General features: G+C 38.1%; 1 protein-coding gene across 2 annotated transcripts; it reads left to right on the top strand.

Moving 5' to 3' along the window:
* Positions 1-3,009: 3,009 nt before the first annotated feature.
* Positions 3,010-22,524, top strand: LOC111772373 (sulfotransferase 6B1-like). 2 transcript variants are annotated; one of them, XM_023635368.2, is made up of 6 exons: positions 3,010-3,275; positions 5,545-5,729; positions 9,754-9,880; positions 16,596-16,690; positions 16,841-17,027; positions 21,262-22,524. In XM_023635368.2, exons 1-6 carry the CDS (start codon positions 3,131-3,133, stop codon positions 21,378-21,380), a joined length of 858 nt encoding a protein of 285 aa, XP_023491136.1. In that variant the 5' UTR covers positions 3,010-3,130; the 3' UTR covers positions 21,381-22,524. The 2 variants fall into 2 exon arrangements, with proteins under 2 accessions (XP_023491136.1, XP_070126142.1); XM_070270041.1 differs by having other exon boundaries at positions 5,310-5,729; positions 21,262-22,519.
* The last annotated feature ends 2,179 nt before the right edge of the window (positions 22,525-24,703 follow it).

Genomic DNA, 24,703 nt, shown 5'->3' with positions numbered 1-24,703 from the left:
GATCAGGAAGATTGGCCCTGAGCTAATATCTGTTCGATCCCCTTCTATTTTATTTGTGGGTCACTACCACAGCATGGCTTGATGAGCGGTGTAGGTCCACACCCAGGATCTGAACCCACGTACCTGGGCCACCGAAGTGGAGCATGCTGAACTTAACCACTACACCACCAGGCCAGCCCTGAGATTTAATTTTTTAACTGGTGAAAATAAGCAGAAAGTATGCCTACTGAAACTGGCCCCTGACTTGCAGCTTCACTGGGTCCCTCATCTTTTATATCTAATTGACCACTAATTCCTGGAGATTCGACCTTGAAGGCACTCTCAAATCTGCTCCCCCTTTCTCATCCCCAATTTGCTCCTGCTTTAGTTTGTGCCTCCAGTCTGGCTCATCTGCACCCCCCCCACACACACACACTGCTATCAGATGGAACTTTCTAGGATATAACCTGATCTCCTCACTTGGTGCTTCAGACCTTTGGTGGCCCCCACTGTTCTCTGGACAATGTCTAGACTCCTTTGCTCAGCACCAAGGCCTGCCACGATGCAGCCTATTTCTTTACCTTGACTTGTCAACCTCTCCTACAAACACTGTGCCTGTGTTATACTCAACTGTGTAGACTTTTCCCTTTTTTAAATAAGATTGTTTTATTATTGAGTTGTAACTGTTCTCTACATATTCTGGACACAAATCCCTTATCAGATACATGATTTCCAAATATTTTCTTGAATAAATGCTTCTTCATTTGCTGTCTGATTTTAGGACTGTTTCTAGAGATTTTAGATGTTTGTTTATTTATTTTATTTTTAAAATAATTGTCACCATTCATGGTGGTTTCATCAGTGGGCCCACAGAGCTCCTCATGCTGACATTCTGGAAGTGGATCTCCCCTGTCATGTTAATTTTATTTTTATTTTTTTGTGGGGAAGATTGTTGCCGAGCTAACATCTGTGCCAGTCTTCCTCTCCTTTGTATATGGCATGCCACCACAGCATGGCTTGATAACTAGTGTGTAGGTCCATGCCCGGAATCCAAACTTGCAAACCCTGGGCTGCCAACGCAGAGCACACAAACTTAACCACTACACCACCGGGCCAGCCTCTCATGTTAATTTTAATTTGCATTTAGTCAACTAATGATGTTGAACACTTTTTCAAAGGCTTATTCAGGTCTTTTGCTGTTTTTTAGTTGTTGAGTTACTTGATTTTTTTTTCTTATTGATTAGTAGGAGTTCTTTAGAGACTGAAAATGAGTACAGTGTTGAATATGTGTATTACAATATTTTATTCTGGTCTATGGTTCGCCTTTTTACCCACTTAATGGTGACTTAAACAACAGAGATTCTTAATTTAATGAAGTCCAATTATACATTTTTTCTTTAATGGTTGGTTCTCTCGTATATCATGTTTAAGAAATCTGGGGCCTTCCCAAAGATCATGAAGATGGTCTCCTATGTTTTCTTCTAGAAGCTTTTTTAAAATTTTAATTCTATGATTCATCCTGAATTTTTCTTTGTATATGGTGTGATGTAAGATTCATTTTTCACCCAATATAAATCCAATTGAACCAACACCATTCATTAAAAAGACCAATTTCTCACTAAATTGCACCTTTGGCATGAATCAAGTGATGGTTTAGGTGTGTGTCTTTTTCTGTACCTTTGTTCTGTTCTGTTGGTTGATATGGGTAGCATTGGGCTCAGGCCACACTGTCTTAATTAGTGCTGTTTTATGGTAAGTCTTGAAATCTGATAATCTGAGTTTTATAGTTTTGTTCTTTAAAATTTCCTTAGCTTTTCTGAAGTCATTGCATTTCCATATTAAATGCAGGTCAGTTTACACGTACACACACACACACACACACGTGCCTGTTAGGATTTTGATCAAATTGAACTGACTTTATAGATCAATAAGAAGAGTTTTGACATTTTAGTCATATTGAGTCCAGTCCGGGGACATGGTATATTTCACCATTTACTTAGCCCTTCTTTAACTAGTCTCAGTTATACTTTGTAGTCCAGTGCCTTTCACATCTTTTATTAGATTTATTTCTAGGGATTTAATTTTTTTCATATTATTGTAAATAGTATGGTTTTGAAAATTTTATTTTTCAATGGGTTGCTGCTGGAATAAAGAAATGCAATTTACTTTCACATATTGACCTCATAATCCAGCCACCATGCTCAATTTACGTATTTATACTAATTGTAGATTCTTTGGGATTTCCTATGTGCATGATCATTCTAAATTTCATTTCTGCCACTATCATGTGTATCTTCTTTGTTCACTTATTTCTTCCACAGTAGATCTCTACTTTTTTGTGCTCAAGTAAAATGCTGATCATTTCCTTGTTGGTGTACATTTCTGTTAACTGTTAGACAAGCAAACAAAAAGATTCATCTGTGGCTCGCTGAAGAAACCAGGCACGTCATTGCCATATCTAACTGAATACAGAAAATAACAATATTGGTGACAAAAGCTAAGAATGACTCAGACAAGAGTTTATTCAGTTCAATCAAGAACTTCCTGTGTACCTCAAAGCTCAAGAGTTATCTGTCTTAAAGCATTTCCTGTAAGATTTATCTTTAGTCACAGATTATCTGCCAATTCCTAGAAAAATTTACATTTTCTCACTCCATTCCTCTCCTCTTCCTGAAATGTAATACCACCTACTTCTGCTGCTGTGTGTAATATTAACAAGAAGAAGTTCAACTTTTCTAATCACTTCCAGGGTAATATAATCCATTATAGCCACTAAAATCTTTCCTTATTTAGACCAAAGGATTACATTAACTTTAGTCCCTTAATATGATGATTATGTTCTAACAGCTTGATAGCTTGGTATATAAACTATTCTGAGGGCCAAGTTGGAGAAAATATTTTGTAACATGTATTATCAGAAAAATTCAGATAACATCATTTTCACAGTAGACTTTGGCTCAGTTGTGGTTTAAAAATTAATCTTGAGAAGAACTGCGAAAGGTATATATACGTTCCTCTAGCTGGAAAGCTAGCTCAGTAATTCTAAGATTACATGGCCCCTGAGCTAAGATTAAAATCAACGGCCAGACTTGCTCAGTGCCTTGTGTAAAGTTAGTGTTTAGTAAATACTTTTTGATTGATTTGATGCAGGATGTCATCCCAGAACCAGTCCAGTGTTCTTCATAAATTCAAGGGGATTCTCTTTTCTGCTATGTCTTCAGAAGAGCTTCTAAATTCCTTGGATTCCTTCAATGCAAGAGAAGATGATGTGTTTCTGGTTTCCTATCCAAAATCTGGTAAAGTTTATTTTAATGTATTTTTAAAATGTAGAACTACAATAGTAACAATAATTTTTGCCAAACATTTATTTTTCAGAATTTTGCCACAAGAAATTAGAGGTATCCCAAATGCTTATTTTAATGAAAAAGCTTGACATTAGAGAGCCAAAAAATATGCTTTGAGAAAATTCAACTGGAGAAATTAGAGCTTTACTATACTCTTGTTTCTATTTCATTCATGAAGTCAGACAGATGTTGATATATACAATAAGCATAATATCTATAACATTATAAAGTTCTCTTCACACGTTGTGCCAGGCATGGCAATAAATAAATAGTGTTTGTTCAATTTATACTTCATGATTGATTTACTAATAAGTAATTTTTTTCTTCTGGGCTAGTAAGAAATATAAATACTTTTATTGTTAAAGTTTATGCCTTATTATTCAAAATTTATTTCCATATATAGGTATACGCTCATGAGAGAATCGTTATTTTGAATAATGTCATTCTATGGATAATCAAAATTAATTACATATTCTTTTTGGTTTTGAGAGGTGACCAGGATATATAATATCCATCTGCCTTTTGCTATTTCCGGTTGTGTGTGCACTGTAGTCCACGCATCTGATTGTAAGTCAGGCCCAAGAAGCCTTTCCTATTGGAAAATGCAGAGTTCACATCGGGCCAGTTCTCCCAGGGTGCTTTTTGAGAATAAATATAAACCATATATGCATGTCTTTTATTGAAAACTACTGCTGCAAATGGAAATTAAATGATTGCTTCTAGACTACCTCAGTATTTTCTCTATGTAATAGGTTGCTCTGTGAATGAATATATCTTACTTTAAATTGACATATTCGTTTCAAAAGTAATTTATGATACTTTTAAGGTTCTTAGAACAGGTGGCTAATTTATACCACATATTAACAATCATATATAAGACTACCACTGTGTGTGTTGGGGTCCATAACTTGACATCTCCCATCAGCTGCCAGAAGGTCCCCTTCAGCAGCACAAAACCATGTATTCTCTCTTCATCAGAATAAACCAAAGTATTTTGTTAAAATAATACAAATAACACTACTCTGAGTCATGTTTATATGAATATTATGATTATAAATATTTAAGATGCATTAACATTATAATCTAAAATAGTCTTAAATTTAAAACATATGCTGCCAAGGAGAGCACTGTTTAAACTCTAAATATTTATTCAACTGTACGTTTGTTAATATTGTATCTCATTGGAATTACAATGAGATAAATGGAAACTAGGCCTGATTTAAACTCTTTAGGGACTGCTTTCAAATTTGCAAAACATCCTCCCCACCCAAACTTCTACTTTTCAGCTCCAGTTTACTATTGTCTACAACACTGGAGCACACTTACATTTGCTTTCCGGAAACATAAAGTGGTATTCCTTCCAGACGTCATGGTTGCAGGTTTGCGTCTCTACAATGTTTGAATATAGCCTTTGTTCATTGTTCAAATGCTTTGTTTCCACGACTACTATGTCCTTGCACACGAACAAAAACAAGATCTTCTTCAAGGGAGAAATGGGGAGATAGACACGAATACAAGCAATGGTAACCATACCCTGGTGTGTGCTACTTCGGAGGGACAGAAAGGGTGAGCGATCATGCGAGGGGAGTGAGGATTTAGAAGACAGTTTATAAAAGAGGAAGATGCATGAACTTGCAGGACCATTAAGAATTGTGTGTGGAGAAGGTACTAGAAGTGAGTGGTAGCATAGAAGAGCACTTCAAGCTGAGGAAACAGCACATACAGTTCTCTGATCTCTTCACTCTGCTCTTTAAAATGATTCTTCCTGTAAAATGAATAAACATTTCAAGTGTTTCAACAGGTTTCAATGGGTGTCAAGAGGTAGTAATCACTATTCATAATCAAATTAATGCATTCATTACTTTTATAACCTCACGCTAATTTTCTATATTCATCAAGAATGTCATTTAGTTAAAAGATGCATTTCATTGGAGCTGGCCCCGTGGTCAAGTGGTTAAGTTCGTGTGCTCCGCTTCATTGGCCCAGGGTTTCACTGGTTCGGATCCTGCACACGGACACGGCACCGCTCATCAGGCCACGTTGAGGAGGCGTCCCACATGCCACAACTAGAAGGACCCACAACTAAAATATACAGCTATGTACTCGGGGGATTTGGGGAGAAAAAGCAGAAAAAAGAAAAGATTGGCAACAGTGGTTAGCTCAGGTGCCAGTCTTAAAAACAAAATAAAAAAGATGTATTTCATTTTATTTTTGTGTGAAGGTACTCACTGGATTGCAGAAGTCATCGAGAACATTCCGAATGCTAGGATTACTCTAACATCTCCTATCGAATTGGGAGACATGTCTAAATTTGAAGAGCTGAAAATGTACTGTAAGAGAAGAGTTATTCCAACACATTTGAGCTACAACATGCTACCAACTGATATTATACAAAAACAATGCAAGGTAAGTTCAAAGCTTAAGGGCAGAGGCTCAGGTGCCCTACAAAACCAGGCTTGGCTTCTTGTTCTGCCGCTTTCATACTGTGTGACTTTGGAAAATTGCTGAAGCTCTCTGAGCCTTGGTGTCCTCATTTGATACAGGAATAATAGTATCCATCTCACACAGTGTGGCAAAGATTAAATAAGATAATGAATGTATAGGGGTTACCAGTAAATATTATGTTGGCATGTCAACCTTCATTACACTAGACAATGGCTTATTCTATTCTGAATCTGGTTTTAGTCTTTTTATTTAAATATTGATGTCCAAGGAAAGGAAAAATTGCCTTGATATTATTTTAATTATTTTATCTATCATTTTTGCCAGAGACTATATAGGAAAAGAACAAAAAATAAACTGTATATAAAACACTAAGGAACAGTCTCCTCAAGCTATTTTAAAAGTGCACACGTTATTAGCATTATTTAAAAGTTAATTGTAATTTAAAAGAATATTTTCTATTTTCATATCTTTCTTATTCAAATTTATATTTTCATGGAGAAATGCTTATAGAACAAGGCTAAGTAGAAAGCATGTCTTAAATTCATATATACTGAATAATCTCAATTCAGTTAAAATATATATATATAATCATAAAAAGAGACTAAATGTAAATAGATCAATGTGCTGAGTGGCTTTCTTAGGTTTGACATTAGGGTAGGATTATATTTTCTTTACAGGTGTCTGTATGATGAGCATTTTAATATAGTTTTGATCAGAGAAAAAAGAATAATATTTGAAAAGCAAAGGCAAGATATATGTGTCCACTGTAATAAGTTCCCAGTAATGAAGCATCCTTAAACAATGTCAGCCATATTCTAAAAATAAAAACAAAAACAATCTACCAGTCAAATGGGCATAAATCAAAGCAGATCTTGCTGTGAGCGTAACTCTATGAGCACAAGTCTCCACACACACCATCTGCTCTTGGGCTCCAATAAAAGGAAACATAATCAACCAGAGGTAAATGTCATAGAATGTTGCCTTTATCTCCAGCAAATCTATCAGAACAGGTGAAAGTGTGCTAACCAGGTTACACTTTCACTCAACTGAGTATTTTCATTTCAAACAGGCTGTCTCTAAGACGCAGAGATGGGAGAAAAGGACTCTGATAAGGTCAATAACCCTTAGGGCAATGCAATCACATTGATAACAAATGGCTACCAGAGATTAAGCTGTGTTTTATAAACACATTACAACAATGATAAGGGAAGGTATTTTTCCTTTCATAAGCAAGGAAACTGAAGCTCAGAAATGTTAGGGTGCTTCTTAAAACCACCACACTAATGGGACAGCCTTAGGGTACAACCCTGATGGAAACTGGGACTCTGGTTGCCCTCGGTCTCCCAAGAGGATGTCCTGGCCTCTGTTGCTGATGGCCCAACCCTGAGAGCTTAGGGGCTGGGCAAGCCTTCCCTGCCCTCCAGGGCCTGTTACACCGTAAGTTCCTCCTCCAGTCTTTCCCTACCAGCTCTCAACCCTACTTGGCCGCCAATACTTTCTTCCTAATCTTTCTCTCTCCTTTTTTGTTTCCAAACTCTCTTTTGTGGAATTTATGTTTTCAGCGCATTTCACGATATTTAGTTAATATTTAAATATTTTCCAGAGTATTATTCTGTGTTCCCCTCATGTCCCTCAACTTCGCCCTAGTATTTTTTATGATTTCTTAGAATACATTGTTTTTTTGTATTTTTTATTGAGTATAACTGACGCATAACATTACATTAGTTTCAGATACATAACATAATGATTCGATATTTGCATATATTGCAAAATGATCACCACAATAAATGTACTTAACCTCCATCACCATACATAGTTACAGAACACATTCTTTTCACCTCTTTTGGCAAAATATGTATTAATGGTTTGCGTTGTCTTTCTCACTAGATAATAAGGACATGTAATTTGGGGGGTTCTCCAAAGGCCCTAAAATACTGTTCTCTACCAAAAAAGAAAAACAAAGTCTCCACCTGGATGGCTAAGGCTTAAAATTCTGCCATTTTATCCATTTTTGTTAAGGCAGTGGATTTTTAACTGTGCTCTTTGCACCTTGGGGTTCTATGAATCTGCTCAAGAAGCCGAGAGCTGTTAGAGAAAGGCTGAGGGGTTTGATTACTCTGTAATTATCTCTTGGAATGAAAAGAAGATAATGGGGAGAAGGGGTAAAGGTGGCTCTTTATTTCCCTACACAGTGGCCTTTACGCATCTCTCAAGAGGAGCAGGTGTTGTGCGTGAGGATCACACACAATATCTGGACTATGAACACGAAATGGAAAGATAGTTATGTATTAAAAATGACTCAGTGAGGGCTGGCCTGATGGCGTACTGGTTAAGTTCATGTGCTCTGCTTGGAGGCCTGGGGTTCACAGATTCAATCCCTGGCATGGACCTACACACTACCCATCAAGCCATGCTGTGGTGGCATCCCACATACAAAACAGAGGAAGATTGTCACATATTTTAGCTCAGGGACAATCTTCCTCCAGCAAAAAGAGGAAGATTGGCAACAGGTGTTAGCTCAGAGCCAACCTTCCTCATACACACACACACAAAAATACCTCAGTAAACACTTTCTTACCTATGTAACATGTGTCCACCTGATTGTCAATTAAATAGAGAGGAGAACATCTAGTACTTATGCAGTGTTGACCATGATTGAAGAGAATCCTCTTATATACAACTTCTCACACTGGTTTCCTGAGGTTTCTTCTATGCTCCTACTGCACTCTACACTTCCCTATTATAATCCTTATAACATTGCATGGTCAAGTGTGTGTTTAACTATCTGCTTCCCTCACCTGACTGCAAGTTTTGAGTAGGCTGGAACCATTTCTCTCTTTCTGCTCATTGTATTTCTTGAACCTGGAACATCCTGCCTGCTATACAGTGGATACTAAATAAATATTTATTGAATCAAATTACACTGAAGTTGCAGTGTTCGTGTAAGTTGGGAGGGTATCTCAGATTCCCTACTCTTCGGGGGATTAAATTGTAGAAAAAGGAAATTCCAAAACATCATTCTTCCTCTAAAGAGGAATAGACAATTTGTAAGAAAATCTTACTGTATGTAAATCATGTTTTATAATGAATGGATATTAAAAAAGTAATCTTGTCTTACAAATGAATATGGATTTCTCATGTCTGCCCATAAAAACATAGGACCAAAATTAGCACGCAAATTGAAAAAGTGGGATCGTCTGCCCCCATCAATAGTCTAGAGGCAAGGTGGTAGGAGAGAAAGGGTTTTATTACAGCGTGCTAGCAAGGGGGAAGATGGTTGACTAATGTCCAGAAGAACCATTTTACAGAACAAAGACTGTAGGCCAGTTATATAGGCAGTGGTCTCTGGGTAGGGCAGATATCTGGTCTTAGTTCTTTTGTTTTACTGGATACGCATCAGAGATCGGAGGAACGCTCTCTACCCTGATTTAGTTTAAAGATAATAAGAACAAAATCTTTAATATGTATAGTAAAGGTTACTGTTTACTCGAGTTGTGCCACCAACAAATGAGTGAGTATTTCATTCGATGGTCCCCCCACGCCGATCTCTTTCAGCAGGAAGTAGCCAGACATGTTGCCTGACACATACCTTTTATAGACTTGCATGGAAAATAACATAACAACGACCCTGTTCCCATTTCCAGCGTATGACTCTGCTGGGTTACAACAGACAGTGGGGAGCTGTTGGCGCCACAGTTGGGGCAGTATCATGAGCATGGCCTGGGAGCTTGTTAGCAATGCAGGATGCCAGGCCTCATCCCAGAGCTCCTGAATCAGGATCTGCATTTCAACAAAATCCCTTGATGAGTCTTATGCACATTAAGTTTTGGGAAACACTGGCCTAAGTCTGTGTTTAATAATCAGCTGAAGCTGCCAAAAAATCGTGACTTGCACAGGTAGGTTTGGCTGCTACTTTCTTTCAGGAAAGGTTTTGTATTGAGGCTATTTCCATACAAAAACTAACTGATTTTTTTTTCTTAAACAGATTATCTACATCATTAGGAATCCGAAAGACACAGCTGTTTCTCTATTTCACTACTACAGAGAGAACCCTAACCTTCCCGGCATCGAAACCTGGGCTGCATTTTTAGAGCTGTTCCTGAGAGGAGACGGTAAATATAACGATGGTTTTTATTCATAACGTATGATGAACTTTTCCGCTTAAAATGAAAGCACTTTCCAAAAATTTAAATGGATCCTAACTGCCTACTTTCAGAAATATATCTGAATAGATTGTTCTTTTACTTCTTCTAAGCAATTCTTTCTCACTTTGCTTCTTCATAGTCTGTCTTACCACCTCTGGATAGTACACATTAGCAGTTACTTGTTGAGCTGGTTTTAATGTTTTCAAACAGATTAATCCTGATCAAGCACCTCTTTTTTCCGTATACTATCCGTCTCTTTGGTGAAATAATGATGCACTGATGGAGTACAGCAAGATACAAGTGCAAACCTAGACAGGTTGCCTGAAACATGCGTTGTATAGACCTGCATGGAAAATAACACAACACAAACAAACACTACACACATACAAAAACAAAATTCCCCAAATAAAACAAATATGAAAGCTTTAGCCATCTTGACACTTAGTTTTATAAAAACTAACAGAAAGTAATTGATCCTGAAAACAACACAATATGTCATTTGATTGAGCTGCGCATCACGTGTTGGTCCTGCCACCATGCACGACCTTTGAACTTATTCATTTTTCCCTGACTCAGTGCTGTGTGGAGCACTTAAAAAAAAATTATTCTGAATTCCCAAGCCTTTAATTAAACACAAATAATATACCAAGATGATGCAGAATTTAGAGGACACGATCTAGAAATGGTGTGTACCCGGAGGATCTTATCTCTCTGGGCTTTGAGCAGATCTTCTTAATTGTTAGTTTCACTGTTTTACTTGCAAATTGTTAAGCTCTTACTTGTTAATTTAAGAGAGGCCACTGCAAGCATAACCTTAATGTGAGGACATTGGGAACTCACCAGCAACAGGGTTTAGTACTTTGTTTTGCTGTATTCCCTATGGGAGAATATGCTCTGCTCACACATTTCAACTCCTTTTTCTATTTTCCTCCTTATGTAATGGCACACATTTAGTAGAATGATAAAGTTTCAGGAATGACAGGTACATTAAAGATCATGTGGTGAAAACGCCCACCTAATGTTAAATCCCCTTTACAACATCCCCAACAATTGCAGAGGCTAAACTTGAACTTCTTAACCTTCACAATAGGTTCACACTCTTTGCTCCTGCCCCAAAGCAACACATCCCGTCTTGGTGCTCCTGAGATGTTAAAAAAAAGTCACACCATGTGACACAGACACTCAGCTAAGTGCTTTGCAGATGTATCTCATTTCATCCTTGCTAGAACGCACGAGGTACATGTTATTATCCTTGTTTTACAGCTGAGGAAAATGTAGACCTTGGGGAACCAAATAACTTGTTCACAGATGTGTAACTAATAAGGAGCAGAGGCAAGATTTAAACTGAGGTGTCAGCTCCAAAACCTTTGCTCTTACCGCTGGGCCGTAACTCATCCGGCGAAAAGACCGTCCCGTCCCCTTCATCATGAATTCCTCTTCCACATGATAGCCTTCTAAATATTTGAAGATAATTAGCATGCCTCACTCTGCCTCAGTTCCATTTTTGGAATAAGCAGAGTTTAAATACATAAATTATTTTTTTAAAACAGATCTCGAGTCTGCTTTTCCTCAAGAAAAGACAAGTGGCGTTCGTCCTCAATTATTACCCTCTGGGGCTCATCACCCCTGTCTCACCGCTGTGTGAGCTCTAACTTGGCCCCCTTTTTATGATTTTGCAGAAGGCAGAGCAGCCTCTGGGGATGGTCTGGCAAGGGCAGGGTATAGCAGGCCTGGTACTGGTCCTGTTCTAGAGATTGTTTTTCTATGAATGCAGACACAAAAAGACCAGCCCGGGCCATATGCAAGGAGGCAGACTAGATGTCACAGAGTAGCTACCGACCTTGTCAGGAGTCTAGCAGAATATCTGGGAAGGGCAGAGTGTAGTTAGAAAAAATATTCCAGATGTTTCTTTTACACCTTGTTAGGCGAGTTACTAGATTTTTAATTGTAAAGGAATTTGACTTGTAAGTATTCTACTCTCAGGTAATCCAGCCTGGGCACGCCCTGTTGACCAGGAATAGTCACTGAGTCACTGAAGCTGTTTTTAAATTTACTCGGATGGGAGCGGTGGTTTCACTTTTGACTCTATCAGCTAGGATTGTTTGTTTCCCTCTGTGTGTGCGTGAACGGCATTGTATGCATGTGACTGTGTTTCAGGCATGTTCTTCAGTGGCTTTTTGAGGGGAAGGTTATTTCTCTAGTACATGACAACATGATATAGTAGAAAGAACAGGCTATGGAGACGGCAGAACTGGGATCAAATCCTGACTATAATTTGTTCCCTGTGTGACTCCGGATAAGAAGCTTAACCATTCTGATATCCAGACTCCTAATATAAAACAGGACTAATAAAACTCTCCTCTTTTGTGGGATTATTTAGAGGCTCAAATTAAGTAAAAACTAAGATTTGCTATAGAAATATACTCATTTATTAGACATAGACTTTTAAAGACACAGATGAAGACTCAGACAGTTTCACATTAGGGTGGAAATGTTACAAGTAGATGTTTACCTAGGAAGATTATTTTATGATGAGGGATCATGATATCCTGTACCCATTGGCAAATCATAAACATTAATGCACATTATATGACAATATAGTACAGTAAAGCTACAGGTAGCTACACGTTTATCTAATCTTCTAATTTATCTTTCAGATAGTTTACAAATACACTTCAGGTTTTCAAATTAAACAATAACCATAAATTGTGTTCTGGCAACAGCCTGACAGATTAATATCTCAATGAAATAACATCTTAACATTTTAGTTTTTTTTTCCTATAGCTCTCTCTCCACTTTTATATTAGGACTCTATATTTCCCAGGCCATTTCATCCCAGTGAGTTTGTTTCCTGCACAATTATCTATCATGAGAGTGCTTTCTAGAAACTAGAAACTAAGATGCTGATTATAACTGGATATAAGAGTGAGGCAGGGGCCGGCCCCATGGCTGAGTGGTTAAGTTCGTGCGCTCTGCTTCAGCGGCCCAGGGTTTTGCAGATTCAGATCCTGGGCACGGACATGGCACCTCTTTTTAGTCCATGTTGAGGTGGTGTCCCACATACCACAACTAGAAGGACCCACAACTAAAATATACAACTATGTACTGGGGGGGATTTGGGAAGAAAAAGCAGAAAACAAAAAAAGAAGATTGGCAACAGTTGTTAGCTCAGGTGCCAATCTTTAAAAAAAAAAAAAAACAGAGTGGGGCAGAGGGTTTGCAGAAAGTGTGGGAGCTTTGAAATAGCTGATGTGAGGAATAGGAGAATGTGTTAATGCAGGACAAATAGGTCTGCCAGGCAGCCAAGGGACACTTAAGGCTGGAAAAATTGAATTTGCAGTGGTGTAAATACAGAGTTGTATAAATTTCTTCAGCAGAACTCAGCAGCCATGAGTAAGAAGAAAAGAAGATGAAGTAGTTTGATTCAATTTTGGGTGTTTTTCAGGTGATTGAAATAAACAATAAGAGGGCAAGGAAGTTCAAAATATTGGCAAAAAAAAAAAGTTGAGGGGATGAACAAGGGGAAGATAGTGAAGATAGAGAGGGACAAAAATGGTCAGAGTAGGGTGTTCTAGAAGCTGTCTATTAAAGTCACGCCAGTTGGCGGCAAGACCTGCGATGACATGGAAAATTGTCATTAAAATCAGTCGTTACTGGTTGTAGGGGAGAGATCGGATCGTAGGTCAATTTCTGACTGAGACAAGAATGGAAAGAGCGGTGTATTCAAAAGATGTGAGTCTTAAAGGAGCCTAGATTTTATAGGAGTTATAGATTTTATAGGTGTTCTGAAAGTTGAAAGGAAGCAGTGAAATTGCTGGCTCACTCTAGATCCCAAGATGCACGGCTTGGTTGAGAACGAGCAACTTCTATTCAGGGGCATTTCAGGGGCACAAGAGATTTTGGATAGCAGAAGGAGGGCCATCCAGGCATATGTTAAGGACAGGAGGTCATGGAATAATTCTGTAATTAAGTGAAGGATGTGGAGAAAAGCATCTCCCATAAAAGGAAGATTTCAAATCTCTGTTTTGGAACATATTTTTTCTTTAAAGCTGTAGGTCTAATCAACACAATAAGGATTCTGAGTTAAAAAAATTAACCATGGGCCAGCCTGGTGGCGCAGCAGTTAAGTTCACATGTTCTGCTTCGTAGGCCCAGGGTTCGCTGGTTCAGATCCCGGGTGCAGACATGGCACTGCTTGTCAAGCCATGCTGTGGTAGATGTCCCACATATAAAGTAGAGGAAGATGGGCATGGATGTTAGCTCAGGGCCAGTCTTCCTCAGCAAAAAGAGGGGGATTGGCAGCAGTTAGCTCAGGGCTAATCTTCCTCAAAAGAAAAAAAAAATAGCCCAAACTGTAATTTCTTATATTAGTAAGGAAGGCATAGGCAGCTGATTTCTTGAGATTCTTTTGACTGGCTTACATCCTTCTGGAACAAGGTGGAGTATAAATTAATTAGTCTATAATAGAACGGCTGACTCTCAATTACGATCTGGCTGTGATCCAAAAGTCTAGTTTTAAATCTGTTTTGGGTGTGTTGCAATACACTTCCTACTGAAAAACCATAAAGGGCAAAGTCAGTTACACCTAACCACCAGGTATGACACTGGGTCTCTATCTCTGCCCAGCCTCTTGGCCACAGAAACACAGGCTCTCCTGACAGTACTGAGGACTTCGACAGCGTCAGCAACTCTGGGCCATGACGTTATACGTGAGGGCTGTGGCTGCTGGGGGGAGGCGGTGAAGGGAATTGAGACTGTGAGCATAGTCTGGGGTCCTAGAGACCAATTAACGTCCTAAATTTGCATGAGAGGAAATTAATCAGCCTCCCACCAGGTGTTTGTGCCTGAGAAAAGGTGGGCCATTCTTAGGAGCTAAACTTCTTATCACTGATATGGTAATTGGGTAATTATAAGGTGAAGTATTATGTAAGTGACTGAAATAGCAGGGAGATTGCTGTTAACTGAAAACTATCAGGGCAGCTCTTCTAAGCACCAATTCTTATTATGTATGTAGCCCTCTGAGTCCATGGGGTAGAAAATTAGGTGGACTCTGTAATGATACTACGGTGTTCCCAGAAATTCTTGTTTTAAAAATACATTATGGTTATTTTCTTGCCCTTTGCTTCTTCAAGAGCTGAAGTCGTGACAAATTGCAGTTAGTTTGTAGTTAATTACACTTCCGTTTATTCTAAGCCTAATGTTCGAAATCTATAGCAAAACGTCTGGCAGATACTAATGGCTTAATAAATGTTTATTAAATGAATCTATAGTCAGCAGATCTTCAGGAAATTGCTAGTAGTGTACCCGCGGGCCCTCCAGGACCAGTTCAACTGATCCCATCTCTTATCAACAGAGTGATTAAGTTACCTTTCAGAAAATCTGCAAAGTCATGTAGCCAGGGCATGCGCAAAAGAAGAATTCTTGACCTGAAATAATCATGGAACCAAAGATCCTTCTTCCCACGGAACCCAAGGACTGTGATACGACTAGAATTTGAAAGTCAAACTCTTATCAGAAGCGAGGAGTCCCTCGTTCGGAAAGACCCGCTGTTAAAATTCCTTCCCCACATCATCAAAAATGTTTAGAACCCTATTGTGGAAGTTTAGAACCTCATCATACCTGTATAGAACCCTGTCATAAATGTTTAAAACCTTACCATAAATGCTTGAAGCCTACCAATCAAAACCTGTCATGCCCACGTTTCTGCGTGCCAGCCTGTTCTCCCTAACCTCTTAAAATTCACCCCAAATCCTGAATCGGGGAGACAAATCTGAGGGCACACGCCCCCTGTTCTCCATGCAGATTGATCTCGCAGAATAAAGCTGATCTGTTTTCCTAAAGGCTGATGCCATAATTAATTGGCTTCTTCATGTGCAGTGGGTAGAGAGCCCCAGTTTTGTGCGGTAACAGTAGACGAGTTCTTTTATGATTGGAGCATTAGCTAGTATTAAATCTTTGGATGATGAGGATGCATGGAAAGATGTATATGTATAGTATTTTAAATTACTATGTTTTATGCTTTAGACTGTCAAGCTAGTCAACTTTCTGTAAGAAGTTTTTCCCTTTTTAATCATCACTGCCACAGAGGTTATTTTGCATGATAATAGTTTACTTTAAAGCCCCGTAGATTATTTTTACGGCTGTCAATTTAACAAAACAATGAAGAGATAATATCAACTACTGATACATCCCTAAGACTGTATTTTTCAGCCTTGTACTAAGTTAAGTAAAAAGAATTCCTTTTTTTTTTTTTTTTGGAGGAAGTTTATAAACTCTTTACACTAAGAACTTATAATTATGAAAAGCATCTCACTTTACAGGAAAAAAAATGATAAATGCTCCATGTTTCTCTATTTCTCCCAAGATCCAAAGTAGTTATCAGAACATAATTATCGGAAAATGTGTATCTTTATTTGTCCTGTCACTTCTCTGGATGATAAAAAATATTTACTAGAAAAGAAAAAGCCCCACAGCCTTATTAAAAAATATAGCCATCCAGCTTCATTTCACAATATTGTATTTGGCTGAAATAATAGTGAAATTGAACTCTTCTAAGGAAAACTCTTTCATTCAGGCTCTAACATGTGTGTGCCTTACTTTGATTATTTCGCTGAAGTGGGAAGAACCCAGGGATGCAAGCCATCGTATTTAATGTTAATACAACAATTCGCTTTTCTTCTAGTTGTATATGGATCCTGGTTTGATCACGTTTTAAGTTTGGAAGAGCACAAAAATGATAAAAACATTCTAATTATATTCTATGAAGAAATGAAGAAAGTAAGTCCTTCCTAACATTTCAACATCAAAATTGAAGACAAATTAAGTTAAAACAGGATATCAATCAATGAATTCTGTTTTCAGGTTTTGGGGAATGAATTTGGCATTGTGATGAGTTACACCTTTTTTATTTATTTGCTTATTGCTCAGGATATTTCTAAAAGCATAAAGAAAATAACTACTTTCCTCGGTATAAATGTGAGTGATGGTGAAATTAATAAGATTGCATGGAAAACATCATTCAGTGAAATGAAAAATAATGCAACCAAAGAAAACCGGGATCCAGATCACACCATCTGTGCCCTCACGTCTGATCGGAACCTGGTATTTAGGAAAGGTAAGTCAGGAAGAGGTGTGGCACTTTGTCTGTGGCTTATATTTGGAAGTAGTTCCATTTTACCATTTTTAATCTCTCATTTCACCATCGTTCACCCCATATCTTGCCCAATGAATTATACATTGTCATCCTTCAGTGAATGTCTATCAAATAAAATTCTTGAATTGAATTCTTTCCAGACATTGAGATTTCCATGACAAGTTAGAAACTGATTGAGGGAAAGACACAGGTGTCAAACAGATGCAAATGATAAAGCTATTTGAAGAATGTGCCTCAGGTCTGCATCCTAGTACATTTGTTAATAGCTTACCCTGAATTACATAAACATGTCCGCTTAGCCCAAGCCAAGCAAATGCAGTGCTGTCCCCACCCGGGAGCAGGCCACTTAGAGCATGGTGGAAAGTGGTACTGGACACGTTTTCTTCAGGAGAGAGAAAAGAGCTGGTGAGTGTGGACAGTGCATTTTCCCAAACTCATCAATCATATAACTCATGCTGCAGAAATGAGTAAGGGGTGAAGAGAGAAGCTGGGATTGTTATCTAGGGACTTCCTCTGAGTGGAAACACAAAGAGAAGGAAATAATTCTTCCCCACTAATTCCTAACATTTAACTTAGAAGCAGATTGGGTACATCTGAATATAGAATTGTTCTGAAATCTATGTGAATTTTAATCCAGATTGGGAGTAAAATGTCTTCAAATTTTTATAACTTACAAAGACAAAATTTTCTGCATTTGTGCACTCAGTTTTCTTACTAGAAAACCCACATTTATTTCATTCTTTGGCTCAATTGAATGTAATTCCTCCCGAAGCAAGTATTTGCCAACTCAGGTAGATCAGATATTATCTTAACTTTGCAAATTACTTTTGTCATTTTTGGTGGTTCAGTTTTACTTTGTTATAGTTGCAAAACCAGCACTGGGAGGGAGGAGAGAATTCAGCTCAGCAAATATTTATTAATAAGCCATTTTCTAAGAACTAAGATTCAAAAATTGAATAAAATAAAATCCTCTCCTTCAAAAGATCATAATCTACACAGCAATACAAGGTGATAACAACTCTGTTAGTCATATGAACAAATGTGAATGGCGACATGGATAAGGGAGAGGGGATTTTTTCCTAGCAAAGTAAGTGGGGAGATCACGCTAGATCTGTGACAGGAAGCATGAGCAGGATTTTACCAGGAAAAAATGAGAGGGAAAAAAATACATTTCACTAAGAGCTAAGAGCCAGAAGAAAAGCCCTGAACCACCATGGAACTGGATGGCATTTTCTAGAAAGAGCAGTAGTCTCATGTGCTAAAGTGTGATGCATGAAGCCGAGTGAGGGAGATAAAGATTGGGACCAGAGAGCAAAAGCTTTGATGGACATCCTGAGGAGCTCTTTTCTTTTTTGTTCTGGTTTGTTTGCTGTTCTAAGAAGGGCCCTTACATGGTCAAACCTGTGTGCTAGAAAATAATAGACTCAGAGTGAAAAATTGATTAGAAGAGGGCGAAAGCAGAGGCTGAAAGCCGAGTTAAGAGGTTGTAATATCCAGGTAAGAAACACTGAGGGTCATAATTCAGGCAGTGGCAGTGAGCCGCTATTGGGTGGAGCTCAGCTGAGAAGTCAGTTTAGGAGCAATCAGCAGACTGTGGAATTAGGTGAAATTGTTCAGGGTGAGTGGGAAGGGCTAGTGGAGAAAGGGATAGCAGAGGGAGTCCTAGGGACTCTAAAATCAGTGGGAACGAAATGCCCAAGACAAACCAAGAAGAGAGATCAGCCAGAATTAGGAAGAAAGCCAGGATTAAACATTCATGGATTCTGAGAATACAGTGTCCATAGTGGCGGGGATGGAAGCCAGACTGAGGGGTTCGGAGAGATGAGAGATAAAGAAGGGGAGCAGCAGCTAAAGACCACTCTTCTAAGAAGTTTGAGTAAAGTAGAACAGGAACAAGATGATATGGGAGCTTAAGAGAGAGGCAGGGTTCAGAAAAAGGTTAGAAGGGGTCAGGGAGAGAAGATAAAGGGAAGACAGAATTTAGAAAAGGATGCATGAAGGAAGGTGAAATAAGTAAACAACAGGAGAGGAACAGAAAGAGACCGGGAGTGGCCTCGGTAAAGGCGATGGTGAGAAATGAGGAAGTTCTGAGGCTTAGTAGAGTCCAGTGCCACTGCTGACATCTTTTATCACTGCCCTTTGAGATCTGATAAGCAAAATAGTCAGTATTGACACATCTTATCGGACAAACTTGAGAAATTTTACTCGAACGAGAATAGCGTTAATCTCTGACCTGCCATGTTAGTGACCCTAGCAACTATCCCCAGGTGAAATCATATCAACACAATACGTTTAAATTCTATCTAGTATGTGGTTTCCTTCTACCAGATCTAACAAAGCACAGAAGGTTAGTGGTGGAAACATCTTCACTGATACTAGTCATCATGAGCGCCTATTAGTAAATGTGGATGCCATGAGAAATTAAACACAAGGATGGGTGGGTAGAGCCCATTCACTTCATTCCTTTGGGGTGGGAGTAGGGCATCCATCTTCTGAAATAATCATTTCAAATAAACTGCTGAGGTCGTTGATTCAGACTCCTTGGCACACAAAGATATTCCTCACTTTACAGAGGAGAATTTGTACCTGCAGTTGTCTTTAAAGTCAGAAATAGAGCTGATACTCTAGAAAATGACTATAATGGCTACAGCGATAAGGTGACAAGGGAGGATATAGAGTAGCCCATATAAGTGTCAGAAGTTCAAGGGCCCATACGCATTAAAATTTAAAGAGAAAGTTACAGGAGTATGGAAAGATGTATGAATAGGATGCGTGTTGCAATATTGCTTATAACAACGAAAACCTCGAGTGTATGTAAATGGCCACTACTCAGAAACTGGTAAAATATTAAGTCACATCCATACAGGGGTTTACTATGGAGTCATGAAAAGTATCAAGTAAGAATAGCTAGCATTTGCTGAATGTCTACTATGTGCCAGGCACATTACTTGATGTATCTTAAACTTGACAATGGACTTTGAGGATGGTATTCATGTTATCCACATTTTACTGAGACACCAAGCACCTGAATAACTTGTCCAAAGTCACACAACTGGTAGCTGGTAGAGTCAAGATTTGAATCCAAACAGTCTTCCTCTTCTGAGCCTTGAGTTTCATTGTAGGTATATAAATACTAACATGGGAAGATGATCAAAGTATAATGAGAGAAAAAAAGTAGGTTCTAATTGTGTGACTTAAATGTAGCTTATATGCATACATATATTTGCAAAGAACATCTGGAAGAATGCATGCCAGCCAATTTGTTAGCCTTGTTAGCTGAGTATGTTTCCTTGATTTTTATCTTCTTTTGCTTATGTGTGTTTCCCATAGCCAACATATATACCTACTATATTATTAAAATTTTTTTTTCTTAAAAAAGGAACCGATAGAGTGAAAGAGCAAATCAGAAACTAACAAGCAAATCAAAGTCAGGTGAAATGAAAGAAGAAAGTAGTGGTTAAGGTGAATTGATATAGAAACCGGAAGGGAGAACCAGAAAGGACCAAAGAATATTGATATGTAATGCTAATAACATTAGTATTGCTCTTCTAAGGGCCAGGCACTCTGACCTCACGATGTTGACCGTGTGCCCCAATCGGTGTGCTTTAGAAGCAATTATCATTTCCTGAGTCTGGGATCGTCCCTCTTTCCTTTTTTTCAAAACAGAAGAGTTCCATTTTACTTCTTCCAAACAGCTTATGTTGAAAGTGAGAATGTCATACAAGTAACTTGGTGTTTATATTTTCAACTCTCTGTTATCAATATTGTAAAATAAATTTCCTTGAAATGAGACCAATTACCCACCCCTGTGGTATGTAAACAGCACACCTACCGCTGCGGAGGTGCACGGGCAGGGAAGTGAATGCAGCATCATTATGTTCACTTGTCTGCTTTATGTTTTTATTAAGTTTAGGTGAGATACTGCTTTGCCTGCCACTGTAAAACCTAGGACATTTATATATTTTTAACCTCCCTTTCTTTTTAAGAAATAACTTTTAAACTGCACAAATTAATATGCTACTATTACTGAAGAAATTAGAAACAACAGATGAGCAAATGAAGAAAAGAATAATCTCCCATCATCTTATCACCAAGAGATGAAATTGTTCACATTTTGTTATAAACCAAACGGATTTCTTTTGTGAATACTATACATTTAAATTGGTTCTTATCTGATATGTTTCCCGTTTTCCAGGAGTGGTGGGTGATTGGATAAACTACTTTACTTCAAAGCAGAAGAGAGTATTTGATGAACTATTCACAGAGAAAATGAGACACAGTGAACTAGCAAGACATGTGGAAGATTGCGCTTAATATAAATGGGAAATGAAACCACTTTCCATTTTATGAGATACAGTGTTTGGGGATACATAAATATTTTTCATTAATGTGGAAAGCAGATATTTCTTTCAGTGAGAAATGGACACTTTATGAACATGTCAAAAGTGTCATGTATGAGAGACCATTATTATCATATTTGGTGATAGCAGAGAATTATTAATAAAAGGAAGTATACAACTTTTGAATGGCTGAATTATATATCTGGCTTCAGGATATTCATAAGGCAAGGAGATTACTTCTATTCAGAGAGTGCATATTACTGTGGATGTTCTATAAGCTGCACTAACGCACAATAAAAGAGGTGAGGGATTATCTAAAATAACAAATGTCTGAGAAGAAACTATTTTCTGACTATTTAGACCATCATGACCTCTAAACAGTTTTATTTCTCCAATGTCATACAATGACAAACATAATCTTACCAAAGTAGAAATACCTAATAGGTATGTTCTATCAAATGATCCCATTCTGGCATATTGGTGCGAATGAAAAAGGAAAAAATACTTTTTCACATCAAATTAATACTGGCTTGACATTCCAGTATGTTCTTTATCTTTAATAAAGTCAAATTACAAAACTTCTTACTTTCCAGTTTTGAAAAGCATAATTCTCCTTGGAGTGTTTATGATTTTTTTACAGTATTTTGAATATGCGTGCTTTCTTCCAGAAGCATTTCTAGTGTTAATCCAATCTCTGTAATGCTGTCTCTCCTGTAATGAATATTATTCTGTAGTTTTAGCTTAGAGGGCATTGTAATGAAATTTCAGTGAACTTATTTTAGGATTCTTACCTAAGTGACAATAGATGAGTTATGAACATCTATGTCATATTGTTTACATCTGTGCTATAATATCTAACTCAAGGCTTAATGGAAAATTAAAATTGTATATTGTATATGACCCTGAACTATGAGGCTAAAGCAATGGGTTGAGTTAGTTCATGCAGCCAAACACTTTGATTTTGTACCTCAATACATTGCGAATCTTATTTTTAGTAACAAATCTGTTAGAGTCTTTGGTATCAAGTTTATCTCAATTCAGTAAGTTGTAGATCTTCTTAAATCTTCTATATATACATATTTGTTATGAATAAAACATATTCCTGTTGACTTCATGCCATTCAGATTTATTTTTTTCCAAATTAACATTCACAGAGATTTTCTTAGACATCTCCCTTCTCCAAATAAATGAGCTTAGTGGATGAGAAAGGCAATCAGGTGCAATCTTGGTCAAGTACCTGTCTTCATGTTGGAGCTGAAATCACACTTCACTTTCCCTGGTGTTCATGTGCAGAGAATGACAAAGGCATTCATGAGTAAGGCGCAGGGGATCTGATGAGAGTGGCAAGTGAAGAGAACAATGACTGTAGTGTTAAAGGCATCAAATCCTATGAGGATCTGTCTTCTCACAATATTAAAATGATCATTGAGATTGAAAGAACTGAAATAGGATCTTATGTGATGACACGATAGTACTTTAGATCTGTAAGGCATCCTTGGGATAATTGTAATCAGGTTTTGATGGGAAATTGCTTATGGAATAATCTAAAGGTATAACCAAGGGTCTTAGTTCCAAGATCACTGTCAGCCAGTCAAAAATATTTTTTGAGCACCTTCTATTTGCCAGGTCTTATTATAGACTGTAGGAGCACATGATGAACTTGAAAGTCCTTGCTCTAAAGATGCGTACATTCTATCGGGGTAGATATATAATTTTTTGAAAAAGCAAACATTTGAGATATGCCAGGCACCAATATGTGCTATAAATAAGATAAAATAAGGTACTGTAGTAGACAGTGACTGAAGAGCTGCCTTAGCAGGGGCATTGGGCCAGGGACTCCTAGGAGTTGACATGGACGTTTCAATGTGAATGATGAGTGGGGCTCCCTGAGCTTGGAGACATGGTGAGGAGTTTGGATTCCATGCTAGATGGGGGATTTTCCACAGGTGAGTAAGATATTCTGACAGACTCTTTCATAGATCTCTCTGACTGCTAGATGGAGGATGGACCTAGGGGTCAAGCAAAGGGCCAGGGACACATAGCTATCACAATGATGTAGATGAGAGAAGCGAAGTGAGTGGACAATGGTTGTAGCAGTGGAAGTGGTGAGAAATGGCCAGTTTCAGAATATAATATGGATCCTGAGCTAGCTAACCTATTAATACAGGAGTGAGAGACAGAAAGGCATAGAAGATGAAGCCTAATTTTTGGATAATCAAGTGAATATCTGAGAGGACCATTTATTTAGATGCTAAGGCTTGATAACAGAATGCCCCTGGAGGTGCTGGGAGGGTGCTGTGGATCAAGACTTCTGCTTTGGCCATGTCGTTTGGAATGGCTATTAGACACCTGGTAATTGGTTGGATAGAACAATCTCTCTATGACTATGTGTTGCTCCCTGTGACTCAGTGGGAGGGTTCAAGAAGGTGAGGAGGTGTGGGAGGTTGAGTCAGTTAAGAATTGTAGAGCACTGCGGAAATGAGCATCTGCATGATGATTACAATTGCTTGAGACAATATACTGCAGACTAATTGCCCTGACATCCATGCCCACTAGGGTTTTCTCCTTTTCAAAGGTAAATTCTGGATCTCTCCCCCTGAACTCTGATCTGTCACATTGCTTTTTTACTTCCTTGGATCTGAAAAATCAACTTATACACATTTCCTCATCCAAATTGCTTTCCACTATTCCCTGATTGATTCCCTTGTCACTTATTTTTCACTTCTTTCTCCTTCATTTCTCTGCTCTACCCCTTCTCTCTTAGTCAATAAGGAACTGCAAAATCCTAATGATTCTCCTAAGGTTTCATTAGGCAGCACTTTCTCACTTCCCTTAAAGGCATTTTACCCCATAATTGGTTTAATATCAGCTCTGTGAAAACCTGCTCTGATACTCCCCATCGCTGCCCCTATTAGTTTTCATTTCTCCCTCACTGGCTCTCCAGTGATCCTTCTCTTATATTTTACTTTCCACACTTAACTATTTGGGCCTTGTATTATTAGGTAAATGTCTGTCTCCTATTCTAGTTTTAAAGTTCTTGCCAGGTAGAGTCCATGTCCTGTTCATTTTTGTATCCTCCACCACCTCCAGCCTGGTATAGCACTCATAATACATGTTTAACAAGTCTTGGTTGTGAATTGAGTTCAAGGACCAGTTTAATTCTATGTTTTCCAGAAAACCCAGTTCCAATACTGTGTAGGGAAGGAAGAACATTTCCTCTACCTATTCTAGCTCCTTCTGGCTGGTCTATGAATTAAATTGACATGAGACAGAATGACAGGAGAAAATCAAACAAAG

This window comes from Equus caballus, chromosome 6 (assembly GCF_041296265.1).
Source record: "Equus caballus isolate H_3958 breed thoroughbred chromosome 6, TB-T2T, whole genome shotgun sequence".
Classification (NCBI taxonomy): domain Eukaryota; kingdom Metazoa; phylum Chordata; class Mammalia; order Perissodactyla; family Equidae; genus Equus; species Equus caballus.
This window is presented reverse-complemented; position numbering and strand designations above follow the sequence as displayed.

Excerpts from the sequence above, each read along its gene's own strand:
- LOC111772373 (XM_023635368.2), top strand. The coding sequence starts at position 3,131 with ATGTCATCCCAGAACCAGTCCAGTGTTCTTCATAAATTCAAGGGGATT. Across the intron at positions 3,276-5,544 it reads GGTTTCCTATCCAAAATCTG|GTACTCACTGGATTGCAGAA; the intron begins GTAAAGTTTATT and ends TTTTGTGTGAAG. Across the intron at positions 17,028-21,261 it reads GAACCTGGTATTTAGGAAAG|GAGTGGTGGGTGATTGGATA; the intron begins GTAAGTCAGGAA and ends CCCGTTTTCCAG.